Source organism: Lithobates pipiens, unplaced genomic scaffold (assembly GCF_037356315.1).
Source record: "Lithobates pipiens isolate NorthernLeopardFrog02 unplaced genomic scaffold, aLitPip1_a1.2 Scaffold_25, whole genome shotgun sequence".
NCBI lineage: Eukaryota > Metazoa > Chordata > Amphibia > Anura > Ranidae > Lithobates > Lithobates pipiens.
The window spans coordinates 101,469,766-101,488,403 of NW_027507787.1; the positions used below are offsets into that span (position 1 = coordinate 101,469,766).

General features: G+C 44.6%; 1 protein-coding gene and 1 long non-coding RNA gene across 4 annotated transcripts in view; both read left to right on the forward strand.

Annotated features, from left to right (window-relative positions):
* Positions 1 to 18,638, forward strand: part of LOC143930456 (uncharacterized) — a 195,943-nt gene that overhangs the window by 104,020 nt on the left and 73,285 nt on the right. The window lies entirely within an intron of this gene.
* Positions 1 to 18,638, forward strand: part of RPS6KB2 (ribosomal protein S6 kinase B2) — a 101,224-nt gene that overhangs the window by 9,301 nt on the left and 73,285 nt on the right. For all 3 annotated transcript variants that reach the window (XM_077454777.1, XM_077454775.1, XM_077454776.1), the window contains exon 4: positions 14,369 to 14,437. In XM_077454777.1, the coding sequence (XP_077310903.1) occupies positions 14,369 to 14,437 (69 nt within the window). The remainder of the gene's footprint in view (positions 1 to 14,368; positions 14,438 to 18,638) is intronic.

The following is an 18,638-nucleotide window of genomic DNA, read 5'->3' on the forward strand; positions in this document are numbered from 1 at the left end:
GTGCTTTGTAATTTTGGCACCCTGTAATACCTGGCTGATCCTCCCTGGCTATACCCTCCCCTCTGCAAACAGACCACAATAATCATGGCTGCTGAGCCCTGACACTGTGGTCTGTTTGCATGGCAACGTCATCCGCAGATGTCTGTCCCCTCCCCCCTCTGCGTGTCACCTAGGGACAGTGTCGCCCCCATCTCCCTCCTGCTGCATGAATAACCAGTATATTTTTATATAGACATTCTGTCTCCTAATACAGTGCTTTATTAAAAAAAAATCCTCCTTTACCGCATCTCATGGCAGCTCCTGGTGGTCCCGTGACCAGCTGTCTCCTCTCCACCCCGTGTCCCGCTGACGTCAGCAGGGAAACCTTGGCCCCGCCTGCTGCTTCTGTCAGATGGACAGAGGAGACATGGCCAGTTACATGAGCGCAGGGAGCCATCCTGAAATGCGATAAAGGAGGATTTTTTTTTTTTTTTTTTTTTTTTTTTAATAAAACAGACGGGGGCACTGTATTGGGAGACAGAATGGATTAGGTTTCCATTTGAAATTGGATTAACGACCACTTTAACAGAAAGGTGTGGGCTGGAGAAGTCCGGTCGAAATAACTTTTTATATATAACTGCCTACTGGGATAAACCAAAGGTCACTAAGGGCCATCTAACAGGGGCTCAGGTTGCAGGTGCACTGGTTTACAGCAGAGAGTGATGCATGAACTGATCTATTGGACATCCCCTACACAGGTCAGGGTGACCTGTCTATAGGGAGGTACACAAGAGAGGAACCTTTTGGAGTCTGGCAACAGTTGCTGCCTGCCAACCAAGAATAGGTCCCAAATCCAGGGACTTGGGGCCACCCTAGAACAGAAAAGACCAAGGGTGGCCATGAGCCTGGTTTCTGCAGTGAAGAAGAGAAGAAAAGGGGAAAGACAGTGCAGATTGATCATGAAAGGGAATACAGGGATGGGGGGGGGAGAGGTTAAGGTAGCAAGTTAATAATTAGGATAGACCCAGCCTGCTCAGGTGTAAGGTGGGAAGAGCATAGGACCACCAAGGTGACCATACTTTGAGAAATTTGGAGTGAGAGTCATTGAGAATACTTGACATTTTCTCATTAATAATGAGGTCTGTTAAAGTTGCATAGTTGGTCAGGTTGAAAAAAGACACAAGTCCATCCAGTTCAACCACAAAAAAAAAATTCTATACCCACAGTTGATCCAGAGGAAGGCAAAAAACCCCAGCAGAGCATGATCCAATTTGCTAAAGCAGGGGAAAAAATTCCTTCCCGATCCCCCGAGAGGCAATCAGATTTTCCCCAGATCAACTTTACCTATAAATGTTAGTACCCAGTTATATTAATTACACTTGGGAAATAATCCAGGCCTTTCTTAAAGCAATCCACTGAGCTGGCCAGAACCACCTCTGCAGGGAGTCTATTCCACATTTTCACAGCTTACTGTGAAGAAACCTTTCTGTATTTGGAGATGAAATCTCTTTTCCTCTAGACGTAAAGAGTGCCCCCTTGTCCTCTTTGTTGACTGTAAAGTGAATAACTCGACACCAAGTTTCCTATATGGACCCCTTATATATTTGTACATGTTGATCATATCCCCCCTTAACCACTTGCTTACTGGGCACTTAAACACCCTTCCTGACCAGACCAATTTTCAGCTTTTGATGCTTACACTTTAAATGACAATTACTCAGTCATGCAACACTGTACCCAAATGAATTTTGTGTCCTTTTTTTCCCACAAATAGAGCTTTCTTTTGGTGGTATTTGATCACCTCCTGGGGGTTTTATTTTTTGCGCTATAAATGAAAGACAGAAAATTTAGAAAAAAAACGCATATTTCTTTGTTTCTGTGATAAAATTTTGCAAATTATAATTTTTTTTTCATAAATTTTGGCCACAATTTATACTGCTACATATCTTTGGTAAAAATAACCCAAATTAGTGGATATTATTTGGTCTTTGTGAAAGTTAGAGAGTCTACAAGCTGTGGTGCGAATCGCACAAAATTGATCACACCTGATGTACTGGTGGCCTATCATTTCTTGCGACCCGAACAAGTCAGGAAAGTACAAATACCCCCCAAATGACCCCTTTTTTTGAAAGTAGACATTCCAAGGTATTTACTAAGATGCATGGTGAGGTTTTTGATGTTGTCATCTTTTTCCCACAATTCTTTGCAAAATGAAGAATTTTTTTTTTTTCTCACAAAATTTTCAATGTAATAGGTTATTTCTCTCACATGGCATGTGTATACCACAAATGACACCTCAAAATACGTTCTGCTACTCCTTCTAAGTATTACGATACCAAATGTGTGAGACTTTTACACAGCCTGGCCACATACAGAGGCCCAATATTGAAATAGCACCATCAGGCGTTCTAGGAGCATAAATTACACATTTAATTTCTCAACCACCTATTACATTTTTGTTTACAAAGAGTTTTTATTCAATGAATGTAAAAATGAGTACAACAGTAGCGTCAGAACGGATTTGGCATACAGAGTGAGATAAAGTTTACATATACAGGATGGGATATAAAAGGTTAGTAGGTACAGAAATTGGTCTGAAAGGGTAAAAAGCAAGACAAAAACTGAGGGGTGGAAGTTTGGAAAACGTACAAGGCATTTATAGTAGTGATGTGTTCCAAAGTTTCCATTTATCATCAAATAACTGCATAGTGTCGAATAAAATATGGTGGATGCGTTCAGATAACTTAATAGTTTCCATTCTTGTCAAGACTTGTGCCCAAGGAAGAGATGGAGAACGCCAGTTAAAAGCAATAACCCAATGGATCGCTATAAAGAGTGTGTAAATAATCTTTCTACAGTGTTTTGGTATATTAGGGATGGAAGAAAAACATAGGCAGGTTTGCATCGTAAAGGTAATAGGACGGCCTACTATGGAGGAGACCACGGCCGAGGCTTTCTGCCATATTGGGGAAAGGCGGCTACAGCTCCAAAAGATATGTGATAGTGTGCTTGTTTCGTTGCATCCACGGAAGCAAAGTGGGGAAACTGCAGGGTAAATCGAATGGATTTTTGCAGGGGTCATGTACCATCTCATATGTAATTTGACAGCGGTCTCACGTATCGAGTAAGATCTTGTACTTTTGAACATATTGGACAGCATTTTCTGCCAATCAGATGGACTAAATAAGCCCATATCTGTTTCCCATTTGAGCATTGGTTTGGTTTTATCATCTATTGTGGTCTCCATAAGTGAGCGGTATAAGATAGAAATTATACCTCTATCTCTAGGGGAATGAGAGCAAATATGTTCAAAGCAGGTACTTTGTAGGCGTGAGTCTAAGGGGCCTCTAGACTGAAAAAATTGTTTAATTAAAGTGTAATTATGTAGTTGTGAGGAAGGAAGTTTGTATTGCATTTGTATTTGAGGAAAAGACTTAAAGTGAGATCCTGTTATAAAGCACTGGAGTGTGTTTAGGTTAGCCTTTCGCCAAAAAAAAAAACTGAGGAGTCATGGAACGCTTGGGGAAACTCAGGGTCTCCTAGATATGACAGTAAGGGCGAGATAGAGGAGGCTAGATGGAATTTCTTTCTATAGAGTGACCATAAATATATGGATTGATAGATGATTGTATTGCGAGAGGTGAAACAACTGGGTTTGATTGAATTAGACCATAGTAATCCTGAGGGTAGGAAGGGGAAGATGGAGTTGCTTTCAAATTTAAGCCAAGGGATATCGGCTGGAGGGCTATGCCATTGAGCCGATTGGGCTAGTCTGGCGGATAAATAGTAAAGCCATAAATTTGGAAGTCCCAGGCCTCCCACATGAAGAGGTCTGTATAGCAAGGATTTGTGGAATCTGGGCTTTTTATGGTGCCAAATAAATTTGATGTCTCTTTGAATAGAGTCTATGTAGATTTTTGTGATATAAATAGGTAGGGATCTAAAAAAAGAGTAATTTTGGCAATATAGCCATCTTAATGGCTGTGACCCTGCCAAGAAATGAGATATGATACTTATCCCAAGTAAGTAGAAGCGATCTAATATTTGCAACTACCGGGTGATAATTTGCTTGGAACAAAGTTTTAAAATCAGGGGTAAGTTGTATGCCTAGGTAGCGAAACGTTTGGGTGCACCAAGCAAAGGGGAAGAGGCGTTGTAATGATAAGGCTAAGTCGTTAGGGATGTTAATGGGCATAGCTGAGCATTTGGCTAAATTAACTCCTAACCCTGAGATAGTGAAGAAAGAATCTAACAGAGTAATCAAGTTGGGGAGCGCAATTAAGGGGTTAGTTATAAAAAGTACATCGTCAGCATATAGGCTTATTTTGAATTCATCTGGGCCTTTGTGATAACCTTGAATGTTAGTGTTATCTTTAATGGCACGGGCTAGGGGCTCTATTGCTAGGGCAAAGAGGAGGGGGGATAAAGGGCATCCCTGCCTTGTGCCTCTCTGCAGTGGGAAAAATTGGGAGTTATTACCTGGTAATTTGATTCTAGTTTGGGGTTCCCTATATAAGGCGTGGAAGCCGTGTAAGAATTCGCCAGAGATACCGAATTTGGGTAATAGGTGGTCTAAGTAGGACCAGCTGACGCTGTCAAATGCCTTGTGAACGTCAAGACTAAGCAGGAGTGTTTGGTTTCCTGGATTATGTTGGTGACCAAGCGAATATTGTCGGTAATTTGTCTGCCTGGAGTAAATCCGGTTTGGTCAGGTGAGATGAGAGAAGATATAACAGCAGCCAACCTGTTGGCTAACAACTTACCGAAAATCTTCAAATCGTTGTTAATCACTGATATTGGGCGAAAATTTTGGGGGAGAGTATGGTCTTTGTGGGGTTTGGGGATAAGGGACATGTTGGCTAATAACATTTTCTGTAGGGAAGTCCTTACCCTTTAATACATGGTTATATAGAGAGGTCAGTTTGGGTGATAGGATGTGTGCAAATTTTTTGTAGTAAGAGGCTGAGTATCCATCGGGGCCTGGCGCAGTAGAAGTTTTAAGTGATTTGATAAGCGTCAAGATCTCTAGCTCTGTGCATGGGGCATTCAATGACTCTATTTGTTGAGGTGACAAAGATGGCAGTGAGAGGTTGGAGAACCAAGATTGGGAGGAAGGATCCTTAGTAGGAGAGGGAGCAGCATAAAGTTTTTCATAATAATCTACAAAGATTCTAAGTATATCTTCAGGGTGTGTAACCAAGGAGCCTGTGGAGTTACGGAGTTTGTAATTGTGAGTCGGTTTAACCGTTTGATTGAGTTTGCAAGCGAACATTGTAGAAGCAGTGTTACTGTAAAGGAGGAACTTAGCTTTAGCCCAACGTAGGGATTTTTCTGTTTTGTCAGATAATAAAAGGTCTAAGGTTTGTTTTTTGCTATTTATTTGCTGTAATAAGTCAGGGGTGGGTGATTGGTTGTAACAATTGTAAAGTTTATCAAGTGTTTTAGTAAGTGATTTGAGTTCCAACAACCTAGCCTTATTCTTCTTGGAGGCTGTTGATGAGATGACCACGCATCACTGCTTTGTGGGCAGTCCAAAGAGAACCAGGTTGGGTGTCTGGTAGCTGATTCTCATTAAAGTAGTTATGGAGATGTGTTGTAAGATTCTCCATGGTTGACGGGTCAGTTAGCAGGGAGTCATTCAGTCTCCAGGTGTAAGTGGTGGGCTTAAGACCTAATCTAGAGATGCTGAAAGCCACAATTTGATGGTCTGACCATGGGCAGACATGTATGTCAGCATTGGTGGAATTTGCAAGAACTAAAGGAGTACAGAAGATGTAGTCTATGCGGGCTGAGCTATCATGTGGATGAGAATAGAAAGTGTATGATTTACAGCCGATATTGTGTGCTCGCCATGCGTCTAAAAGTTGATGTGTGTATAAACTGTGTGAGAGTGATTTAGGGAAGGCCTTGGAGGAAGGGGTAACACTGCTTCTGTCAAGGGTGGGGTGTGCTGTTAGATTAAAGTCGCCACCTACTATCATATGGGGAGATATGTACCTATCCAGAATGGTAAAAAATTGTTGAAGAAAAGTTGCTTGTGCGACATTTGGGGCGTAGACAGAGGCAATTGTTGTGGTACGGCCTTGCAGTTTGCCTTGTAGAATTATAAATCTGCTATCAGGGTCTCTATAAATATGTTCGGGGTCAAAAAATAGAGAGTTTCTAATGAATATGGCCACTCCACGAGACTTGGAAGAATAAGAGGATACAAAAAATTGTTTAAATGATTTATCAAAGTATTGTGGGTGTTTATCGGTTGAAAAATGGGTCTCTTGGAGCAGGAGGATATCAGCTCCCAGGCTTTTATATTGATAAAAGGCTTTTTTGCGTTTTTGTGGTAGGTTAAAGTCTTGAACATTATGTGATAAAATTTTTAAAGCCATTGGTAAAATATCAACACTTTGATTAGGATAGCATAGACAGGATAGAGGGGGATTACGTATCGTGGAGAGACCATAAGCAGAATGCATACATAGTAACAGAAATAATGACCAAATCCATGTGTTAGTATTTTACGAGTAACCGTCTGATCGACTATAACACACTGAATATTTAAACGAGTGTAAAAAGAACAAAATGATGTAACTAAATTTTCTAGCATCATTGAAAAAATCTGAAAAGAGAAGACCCAGAGAAAAAAAGTGGATCAATGAGAGGCCGGAAAAAAGGCCAGATCTCTTTCTCATTAATCTGAAGGCAATGGGGTCATAAGAAAAAAAAATCGTAATGACCAAAAAATACAAAATAACCATGGACAATACGTCCAATATCAGCCAGTGGATCCAGAAAAAGGAGGATACCAGTGGCTGATAGGGGAGCATAACAGCGGACGAGGGGAGACCAGCCGCCCAACAGGACTACAGTAACAAACTTAAAAGTGCATAGGTGTAGGAAGGCCGTCCCCATTTTGTTGGATATAAAAGGCGAAAAGGGTGGAGAAAAAAGTAGACACACAGGGCAGGGGGGGGGGGGGGGTAGGGGGGGGAAAATCCAATGTTCAGCCATAGACCTAGAGACTGGTCATAGAGGACGGATTGAAATGTTAAGTGGTGAACAAATAGGCCAAGTGGCCAACGGCTAGTGGGTAAAAAATAGCTGTTGGATTAAAGTTTGAGATCGTGATGACCAAAAACGTGAGGGAAATGATGAATCAGGCTGGCTTGTCACGGAGGGATTGGCGCCAACTACCTTGACCACGGCGTGAAGAAGGTGTGTTCCAAATAGGACTGGGTGCCGGTGTAAAAGGGCGGCGGTTTGGAGTATTCGGTTCCATGAGGCCCAGCTTAATCAGTATCTCCTTTCCTTCTGTTGCGTTGTATGCTGTATATGTTGAACCATTATGAGGTATCGTAAGTTTAAACGGGAATCCCCATCTGTAGCGGATCCTAGCAGCTTGTAGCACAGAGGTGACTTCTTTCATCTTACGTCTACAGTCTAATGTAGCTTGGGAGATATCTGGATAGATTTGAATTTTGTTTCCCTCCAATTCAATATTGGTGGAATTTCTTGCCGAGCGCAGGATTTCTTCCTTAGTTAAATAGTCTTTGAGACACAGAATGATGTCTTAAGGCGGTTTGTCTGCGGGAGGCTTGGGGCGGAGAGCCCTGTGTATCCTGTCGCATGTGAACGCTGAAGAAGGGGTAGTGGGGAGAAGAGATGGAAATATTTTAATGGCCACCGCAGTGAGGTCGGTGACAGTTTCGGGAATGCCACGCAAACGAAGGTTATTTCTGCGGTTACGATTGTCGAGGTCCTCGACCTGTGATTGAACCATGTGAAAGTTGTCGGCAAGGGATTCGTATTCTTTACGAAGATCCGCATGCGCTAGTGCCAACTCATCGTGTTTGGTCTCTAGGATATCCGTTCGGTTGCCTAGGTTCGTAATTTCCAATGATAAAGTGTTCGTAGCTTTGTGCAGCTCTGATTGGAAAGTCCCAGCTAACTTTTCGTACATGGATGTCAGGCTATCTTCCAAATCTGCTTTAGTGAGATGTGCGGGGCACTTGCCATCATCCTGGACAGGAGAGGAGATTCCAGGGCAGACCTCCGGAGATAAAGCGGATCGCCGCGCCTGGGCGCCATCTTTAGCCATGCTTGTTCTGGGAGTTGTGCGGAGGAGGTAAGTTGAAAGCGACCCTTGCGGCTTGTTGTTTTTCAGTTTTTTGCGGGACGGCATACACCCGGAGTTCCCGCAGGGGTGTCTGGCAATTTCGGTTAGGTTTGGTGGGATATTAGCCCTGCGGGAAGGCGAGAAGTCTCCGTGCCTCTGGAGCTCTCTCTATGGACGTCCGCTCTCCATCGCGCTGCGCATGCGCCCCCCACCTATTACATTTTTGAAGGCCCTGGAGCACCAGAACAATGGAAATGCCCACAAAGTGACCCCATTTTGGAAAGCTAACACCCCAACGTATAATCTATGAGGCATATTGAGTCGTTTGAATGGTTCATTTTTTTTTCCAGAAGTTTTGGGAAAATGTGGAAAAAAAAAATGAAAACGCATTTTTTTTTTTTACGCAAAGTTGTCCATTTATAAGATATTTCCAACACATAGCATGTACAAAGCAAAAATGACACCCCAAAATACGTTCTACTACTCCTCCTGAGTATAACGATACCAAATGTGTGAGACTTTTACACAGCCTGACCACATACAGAGGCCCAATATTGAAATGGCACCATCAGGCGTTCTAGGAGCATAAATTACACATCTTATTTCTCAACCACCTATTACAGTTTTGAAGGCCCTGGAGCACCAGGACAATGGAAATGCCCACAAAGTGGCGCTGACGGCAGATGGCGCTGGCACTGGCAGATGGTGCTGGCTATTTGCTCTGGCAAATGGGGCTGGCAGGTGGCACTGGCGCTGGCAGGTGGCGCTGGCACTGGCGGCACTGGGGCTGACGGCACTGGTGCTGGCAGGTGGAACTAGCAAGCGGCACTGGTGGCAGGTGGCACTGGCGGCGCTGGCAGGTGGCACTGGGGCTGACGGATGGCGCTGGCAGGTGGTACTGGCAGATGGCACTGGGGCTGACGGGTGGCGCTGGCAGGTGGCACTGGCGCGTGGCACTGGGGCTGGCGGCAGGCACTGGCAGGTGGCAGATGGCACTGGGGCTGACACTGGCACTGGGGCTGACACTGGCACTGACACACAGATCGCTCTCCCTCCTCACACGCTGTCTCTGTGTGAGGAGGGAGAGACACTGCAATGGGAGATGATCTCATATGTTTACATATGAGATCATCTCCCATTGGCAGCTGCGATCGCGCTGTGAACGGCCGCTTTGATTGGCCGTTCACGCCGATCTGTATTTGCCTGTCTCCGGGAGACACGGCGAATACAATACTTCCGCGATGCGCGCCCCCGGCGGTGCGCATTGCAGAAGTAAACACCAGGCCGTCCAGGGACGGCCAGGCGAAGGAACCCGCCCGCTCTAAGGCCGTCATTCGGGTGGGAGGAGGTTAATCTCCTCTTATCAAGAGTGAATAAATTCAGTTCCTCTAATCTTTCCTCATAGCGGAGTTCCTCCATGCCGCTTATCAGTTTGGTTGCCCTTCTCTGCACTTTCTCCAGTTCACCGATATCCTTTTTGAGAACTGGTGCCCAAAACTGAACTGCATATTCCAGATGAGGTCTTACTAATGATTTGAACAGGGGCAAAATGATATCTCTCTCTCTCTCTCTCTCTCTGGAGTACATACTTCTCTTAATACAGGAAAGGACTTTGCTCGCTTTGGAAACCGCAGCTTGGCATTGCATGCTATTATTGAGCTTATGATCTACCAAAACCCCCAGATCCTTCTCCACTATGTATTCCCCCAGTTGTACTCCCCCCTAGTATGTATGATACATGCATATTCTTAGCCCCCAAGTGCATAACTTTACATTTCTCAACATTAAACCTCATCTGCCACATAGTCGCCCAATTAGACAGAGCACTGAGGTTGGCTTGTAAATTGGAGACATCCTGTAAGGACGTTATTCCACTGCATAGCTTGGTGTCATCTGTAAACATGGAAATGTTACTTTTGATCCCAGACCCAATATCATTTATAAAGATATTAAAAAGTAAGGGTAAAGTGCTCTTCACCATAGCAAACGGAACAGAGGGTTTCTTCCATGCACTGGCTATTACCTGTTTAGCAGCTATAAATGGATAAGAAGCCAGTTTTGGCTGATAAGAGAACAATCCCTGAATTGGGCAATGCAACAAGGTGGTTTTGGCTTCCTATGTATGGGTATATGGAATAAGTAATGTAGAAGACAAAACACCGGGGACCAGAACCCAGTGGTGTGGGGACAGGGCCACTAGATGTGTACCACATCCCCTCATCGGCCACACCCTCTGAAGCACCGGTCGCTAGAAGATGGGTTTGAGCTTGCTATTCCAGCCGGAGCCCAATACCATCGTAAATGGTAACCTCAAGGGTGTTCTGAAAAGACCAGGAGGGAAGAGTATGGAATTAAAGAAAATGTCAAACCTCCGTAAATCCATGGGAGGAAGCAAAAGAAAAGAGGACATCAAATTGCTCCAGCAACGGACAGAGTCCCAAAGATTTAAGCTGTGGAACATAAGGGGGCTAAGGAAGAGGGGGGGGGGGGGGGCGAAGTTTGAGAAAGCCACAGCAAGGCTGTAAGGGGAATCTTGGCGCAGTTCGAGGAGCACCCACAACATGTCTGAGGTTGCATGGAATAAAGTTAGTTGGGAGATTTGGGCAGCCTGGTAATACTTAAAGGCGAAGTCCCAGCCAAACAAGCTCAGGCTGGCTTCTCCTGTGATCCGTTTTCAGCAGAGTGGTCTGAAGTCCGCTCTCTGACGTCACTGGAATCAGTCCAGGCACCGGGTCAACACAACAAAGTCTGGATCCGCCAAGTGCCTGGACTGATGCCTGTCTCAGCCTCTGAGACTGAGATGGGCGCTCCCTGCCCCTCCACAACTCAGCACTCCAATGAGCATGGAGGAGCAGAGGGGAGAGCTGCTGACAGGCAGCAGCTCTTTGCTCAGGGAGCTGAGAAAACTGAGCCATCAGCAGAGTTCGCTGGCTCGGTTCTCAGTGCAGAGACACCAGGGGACAGATGCAGCACCGGTTCGATGCTGCATCCACCTAGGTAAGTATGATGGATTTAAAAAAAAAAAAAAAAAGCCATAGTTAAGAGAAGTATGCTAGGACCCCCAAGACCTCCTTCCAATCTGTGTCTGTAAAGGGTGGAGCGTGACAATCGGGGGCACTTATAAGCCCAGATGAAGGCTAAGATCCTGTTCTGCAGTAGGCACAAAAAAAAAAACCTGGATCGGGAGGGTATAGAAATAGAGGGCATTGGGAAAAATGGCATGAATGCGGCCTACCCAGGATAGTGGGGGGGGGGGGGACCCCAAGATTGCATAAGGCGTAGTAATTGCCTGGCAATGAGGGATGAATAGTGAGGGGTCAGCTTGATGCCAAGGTAGTCCAGGGAGGAGGAATTCCAATGATACAGAAAGAAGGCTTGTAGCTGGTTCACCGTGGAGGGGGGCAAGGAAATATTATTTAAGGCAGAGGTCTTGTGAGGGTTGCTGTGGAGCCTGGAGAAAGCTGAAAAAACGTGAAAGAAGGGCTTGGAGATTGGGTAGGGAGGTCAAAGGATTAGTTTGCGTCAAGAGAGCATCATCCACAAAGAGGCTGACTTTATGGTGAGTGCCGGCATATGGGCTCTCTGAGATACAGGGATCATCTAAGGGCAATGGCCAGGGGCTCTAGAGCCAGGATGAAGAGTCTAGTGATAGAGGGCAACCCTGTAGGAGAAGAGAGCTGAATTCCACTGAAGGATTGATTTCCCCAAAGCCCCGACGTTCTAGGTATCCACATATTGCAGGTACTGCCAGGAAAGCGAATCAAACGGTTTGTAGATATCAGCCGAGGGAAGAGAGCCTGGAATCCTATGATGTTGAAGCAATGTTGATGTATCAGGTCCACCTGATCCCCATGAACCAACCTATGTAGCTATTTGTTAATGAGTCCTTAGAGCTTTTCCTAGACAACCAGCCATTTAACAATATAGCATACATGGTACGATTTGATACTTGGACTCAAAGCCCATAGTATATGAATATAATTTTTATTTTTCTGTACTTGGAAATCTCTTTCCTGCTTTCCCACTCCAGTGGTCTGTGATGGTGTAAATGCATAAAGCCCACTTTCCTCATAGAAGGCATCCTAAAAAAAGACTTGTGGTGAGAAAGGGGAGGGGGTATGCCTGACTAGGACATTTAGCAATTGCTATAACAACAGAATCCCCTTTTTGTTTTTTTGTTTTTTATCTGGTCAAATGTTTGTGACTTTAAGCAGAATGTAACTGACTTTAAAGGCTACTGTCATATAATTTTTTTATTTTTTTTAAACTATGCTGTCAAATGGGGCCCCAGTAGGTAAAATATACACGATTCAGTTTTGAAAGTATTAATTTAATTGCTATACCTGTAGGCCACTTGAAGCCTACAGAAACTCCCATATTGTTAGCATTCCCCATCCTGGATAGTTGCTAGGGTGTGGCATATGTTGAGTGCTCTCCCCCCAGCAAAACAAGAGTGCATGCTCAACAGTGTTCAAGAACTGCTCATGCACAGTCTGGTGTCCCTCTCCCTGTAGCAGCAGCTGACTGACTGAGCTCGACATTGCTGAGTCTTTAAAATCCTTTTTACTAGACGATATTGTCCCCAAGGAGTTTCAAACTGCTGCTTTGAAACCCAAGCCAGGCACCCAGTTTAGCCACAAACCTTGGATTTGAGGTCCTACCCACCTATAAACCCTCTTCTGCATTACATGACATCTGGACAGCCACGTCTGACTTCTGGGTATCGAGGGAGTTTCCGGGTGTTACAAATTCAAATTCTGCTCTCTTCCTTTTAATCAGTTCCGGTCTTTCAACCTACCATTATCACTGCATAGAGTAGCAGTTCTTGCAGGTTCTCTAGATCAAGAGGTTGTAGTCAAAATACCAGTGGTGGATAGGTTCTTGGGGTTCTGCTTCAGCTTTTGACTATTTCCAAACCAAAAGGGAGCAGTTGCCCATCAGGGATCTCAAGTTACTAAATATATTTGTTCTGGCCCAGCAATTTCACATGGAATCATCTAGATCTGTCATAGCCTTTCTTCACTAGGGAGTCTTTCTTGTTTGTGTGGTCAAGTAATGTGTACCTACATGTCCCTATTTTTCCAGTGCACCAGCATTTCTCGTTTTGCTGTGGGCCCTCAGTACTTTCACCTTGTGGGCTTTCCTTTTTGGACTGTCCTTGGCACCGCAGGTTCACCTTACTTCTGCACAAGTTTACTGACAGATTATATCATTTCCCAGCTCCACTCCAAATCCTTACAACTTAACATTCTGTTATTGTGGGACAAATTGGAAACTGATTTACCTGTCACCAAAGACCAGGTTGTCCTTGACCTGGTGGCTCAGGAATCCAGTTCTGGAGTTATGAGTGTCCCGCCTTCCAATATGTTGGATGATCATTACAACAGATGCCAGCCTATTAGGCTGGGGAGGAGTCCTAGACCCCTTATTGGTGCAGAAGACTCTGGAGGAATTTCATCTCATGAATAATGTTCAGGAGACTTGGTTGTCCCTGCAATGCTGGATGTTCAGTCTGAGGGGTCACCTGATCCAGTTGCAGTCAGACAGTGCCACAGCGGTAGCATATATCTGTGGATGCTCTGTGGGATCAGTACAGCTGAGCTATCCTATTCCTCCATCTTCTGTGCATGGTTTAAATAAAGGGTATTGAAGTGATCCTCTGTAGGTCTGGACAGTCCCAGGTGGATGTTGTACTGTAACCTGATTGGACTTTTTAGTGGAAGCTCTGTGGGCTCTTTCAGATACATTTGAAAAATGCCTTCCAGGTGTGTTTTTTTTTTATTTATTTAAATATAATTAATTTTCCAGTATGTAAGTATGCATATTCCATATCTTCCCAATCCCTGAGGAAGTGGAGAATTGCTGTAGCTGGTCTTCTGGGTACTGTGCTAAGTGGCTGCATGGTGAATGCAGGGAGCTGCTCAGTACAGCCACCATTTAGAATGCTATGCACTTTCTCAAAATGGTGAAGGGCACCAAATTGTCTCCATCTCACCCAACCAGAGAATGCCTTTTATGTCAACTATACTGTAACTAACCTATGGAAAAATTTTATTAGGAGGTAGTTTGCATGTCTCTTCTGCCAAAAAAAGTTTCTCTTGCTCCTATCCTAGTAATTATTTTTTTCTATTGCACACTGATTGCTGCTCCTGTGAAGTGAGGTATAGACTCCTGCCAACTGTAAGTTTTGAACTGTTGTTTTTGTTTAATTTTTTTATGCTGGATGCTCATAGCAGCAATACCCACATGTTTGCTCTAAAGATGTCGCTTTCTTTGCAGGTGTTTCAGGTGAGGAAGGTGATTGGTTCCAATTCTGGCAAGATTTTCGCCATGAAGGTGTTACAGAAGGTAAGATTTATAACTTAAAGTGGTTGTAAACCTTTGACATTAAATATGAATAAAGCATATCCCTCTGTAGTGTGTACATGTTGCAATCCAGAGCACTAATTGTCATTTATGTCTGCTGCCTCAGTCCTATGCTATCTGCGTTAGTCACTTCTGACAGGTTTCTCTGTCCCCTAGAGGTAAAAAGGTGACTGTGAAACTCCAGCACACAGTCTGTGATTGACGGCCTCAATTATGTTCCTGTGAGCAGTGTGAAGATGGTTGTGTCCCTTCACTCCAATCTGCTCACAGAGCTCTGCAGAGTGTAATTTCAGCTCCCCACCCCCAGCTCAGACAAGTGTGAATTCTGAACTTTGAACGTATGTAGAGAAGACTGCAGATAGATGGGTACAACCTGCCTCTCCTGAGGCCAGTCCCTTCACTGGTCCAGTCATATCACTGGGTATATGTAAGGGTTTACAACCACTAGAAGAACAGCATACCCCCCCCCCCCCCCCAAACGCTTCTCTAAGTCTTCTCAATCAAGCAGACCTGATTGGAGGGAAGACTCACAGAGCTGAGGATGTCAATCTGCTGGAGATCCCTCCCTTGTCACCATTTTTCTCTTGGTGTCTGTAAAAAAATTTCAGAAGTGATTCATGCTGATAGCAGGGGAACAAAGCGGACAGAAATGACACTTAATGCTTTTAATTGGGACAAGTACTCACTATTAGGGCTGAAACTACTAATCGATTATGAAATTAATTGCTTACTATTTTCATAATCTATTAATCACCAGGAACATATTGGGGTTAAAAAAACGAAAATGAGCCCTTTATAGTACAAAAAGAGCAAATAATCGCTACTGTAAATATTACTGTCACTGTTCTACAGTAGAAAATGAACCCCTTACAGTAGTGATTATCTGCTTTTTTTTTTTTTTCTACTATAAAGGGCTGATTTAATTTTTTTTTTTTTTTTTTTTAACCCCATTATGTTACTAAACGTCTTAGACCTGGTTCACATCTATGTGTTTGTTGGTGCTTTTTGCAGAAATGCACTACAGTTCATTTACATGGCTTCCTATGGGACACGCTCACATCTGAAAGGGCCAGGGACTTTCAACGCAAAATGGTGCTTTATTGGTTCAATATACTTCAATGGAGAAGCTGCAGAAAAGCATGTAATGCGTTTTTTGCAGAAATTTGTGTTTTTTAATCTGCCCCAAAAAAATGCAAATTGCAGTAAAATCACATGCGCAAAAATCAAAACGTACAGCAAAAAGCACTGCAGAAACAGATCAAAAGCAAACTGCATAGGTGTGTACTAAGCCTTATGCTGGCCGCACGGATCAATTTTCAGATGAGAATATTCCGACTAAAAATCTTTGTACATTCCCTGAATGAAAGAATTTTTTTTTTTTTTTTTTTTTTTTTTTTAAATTTTCACTTGTTTTTAACATTCTGTTTTTAAAATGAATGTAATTTCTGAACGAAAACCACATACTGTCTGAAAATTCCTTAGAAGTTTTCTATTTCCAAATTTTCCCATCATTGTGGTTGGAAGTGAACATCAATTTGACCCACTTTGTTTATTTGTTTATTTGTTTATTTTTTTTTTATTTTTTTCCAAATAACGTTTTATTCACCATCAGTGAAAACAGAGGCATAGAAACAGTACAGTAGTGCAATAAAAGACAATCACATATAGGGCTATGCAAAAGTAAATATAGATATGTGACAGGCAGCAGCGGAGCACAGACATGTGCAATAGAGTCCAGTATTTCGGGCGATGGAGTGTCATGGGGCGGGAGGCACCAAAAATCAGTCATCCATAGCCCCCACGACCCAGTACGTGCTGCCAAGTGGCCTAAACCAAACCTAAAATGCATAGCAAGTGAGAATCGCTATAAAAACTGGAGAGATGAGAAAGAAAAACAGAGAAAGGGGAAAGAAAAGAAAGAGAAGAAAGTGCCAGAAATCCAGGTCGTCATACCTCACCCATTTCGCCCCTAGTCCTCCCGCAGTCGCCATCTCTCCCATATTCGGTCAAATTCCTCCAGCCTGTCCCTCAATCTGGCCGTCATCTTCTCCATTAATTCTACATCCTTAATCCTGGAGTAGAGGGCCTCCATAGATAGGGCCAGTCGACTCTTCCAGTTAAGGGCTATTAGACAACGAGCTGCAGTAAGAATATGCCGCAGGAGCTGCCGAGACGGCTTAGCCATCCGCGGTTGGGACAGGCCAAAGAGATATGACTTGGGCGTAAACGGGATAGGCACCTCAAATACCCGGCCAAGGAGCTGTTGGGTTGATGTCCAGAATGGGGCTATCAAAGGGCAAGCCCAATATATATGAAGTAGGGTACCTCTATCCTGTAGACAGCGCCAGCATCGATCAGAGGCAGAGGGATAGATTTTGTGGAGCACGGCTGGGGTCTGGTACCAGTGGTAGAGAATTTTATAAAAATTTTCCTTGTAAAGTGTGCACAAGGAGGATTTGGCCGCCTGCCTCCACACCCCCTGCCAAGCTTCGAGGGGGAGTTCCTCACCCAGCTCTCTTTCCCATCTCGGCATATACTTGTGCTTGCCCTTTGTGGGAAAGTGGTGCGCGTTAAGGATGCGGTATATATCTGATATCATGCCCCGACGGTTCCGTCCCTCGAGTATGATCAGTTCAAAGGGGGTGGGCGGGGAAAATTGGAGTCTCGGAGCTATTGTTTGCGCAAAATGTCTGATCTGTAGATAACTGTAGAACGTCCGTTGGGGGAGGTCGTGTTTAGTCTGTAGGTCCGAGAAAGACAGCAGTTTTCTCGATCTGGGGTCCACTAGATGTCCCAGATGAAATAGACCCCGGGACGCCCAGGGCCAAGACATCTGGTGAGTAAGGCCGTCCGGGAGTTTAGGGTTACAAAGAAACGAGGTTAGCAAGGACGCCTCCGAGTGGAGCCTGTGTTCCCGGGAGATTTTCCTCCAGAGCTGATTAAGCTGGACCATCGGCCCCAGTAGGCGATTCGTATCAACCTGTGTGTCCGTGCCCCAGAGGAGGCTATTCGGGTGCATCGGGGCTAACCATAGCTTCTCTATCTCCGACCATTTGTTGTATGACTACTGCGTGTACCATGAGACTATAGCCCGTAATTGCGTCGCTTGGTAGTACCTAACCAGGTCGGGGAACGCCAGACCCCCATCCGAGCGCGAGGCAATCATGACAGAGGCGGGAACCCGATGTTTTTTATAGTTCCATAGGAACTTCAATAAGTCCCTCTGGAGCATACGGAGGTGCGCGTAAGGGATCGGGATTGGGAGCGTCTGGAATAAGTAAAGAAGTTTGGGGAGGATCACCATTTTAATAGAAGCGAGCCGCCCTAAGAGCGATATTTGGTGAGCCTTCCATTTATGGAGAAGTGCCCTGATCTCCCTATAGAGGGGGGGGAAGGAGGGGGTAATGAGAACCCCCAGGTATTTAAGAGAGGATTTCTCCCATCTGTAGGGAAACACCGCTCGTAGGTGAGCCTCTTCCGTCGCTTGCATATTAATCGGGAGGGCCACTGATTTGGAGGCATTGATTTTGTAACCCGAGATCTCCCCGTATCGCTGCAGCTCCGCACTCAAGATGGGCAGGGATGTCCTAGGCTGAGTCAGGGTGAGGATGACATCGTCAGCGAATAAAGATATTTTAAATTCCCTATCCCGAACTAAAATGCCCCTGATATCTGGATTGCTTCTAATGGCCTCCGCCAGGGGCTCTACACAGAGAGCAAACAGCAAAGGAGAAAGGGGGCAGCCCTGGCGGGTGCCATTGGCAATGGAGAAGGTTGGAGACGTAGCATACGGCGTTTTAACTTGCGAGGTGGGGGTGGTATAGAGGTGCCGTATTGCTTGCATGAAAGGACCCTGAAATCCCATGTGGCGTAAAGTCGCCATCATGAAAGGCCAGCTCAGGCGGTCAAATGCCTTTTCTGCGTCTAAACTCAGGGCCAGGGAGGGGAGAGCAGTCTTATTAGCTACATCTATTAGGTCGATGACTTTCCTAGTGTTATCACCCGCCTGTCTGCAAGGTACGAAGCCCACCTGATCCTTATGGATCAGAGCCGGAAGAATCGCGTTAAGGCGATTTCGCTAGAATTTTTGTAAAAATTTTCAAATCTGAATTCAATAGAGCAATAGGCCTGTAGCTGGCACAGAGAGTCGGGTCCTTGTCTGGCTTCGGAATGACAGAGATAA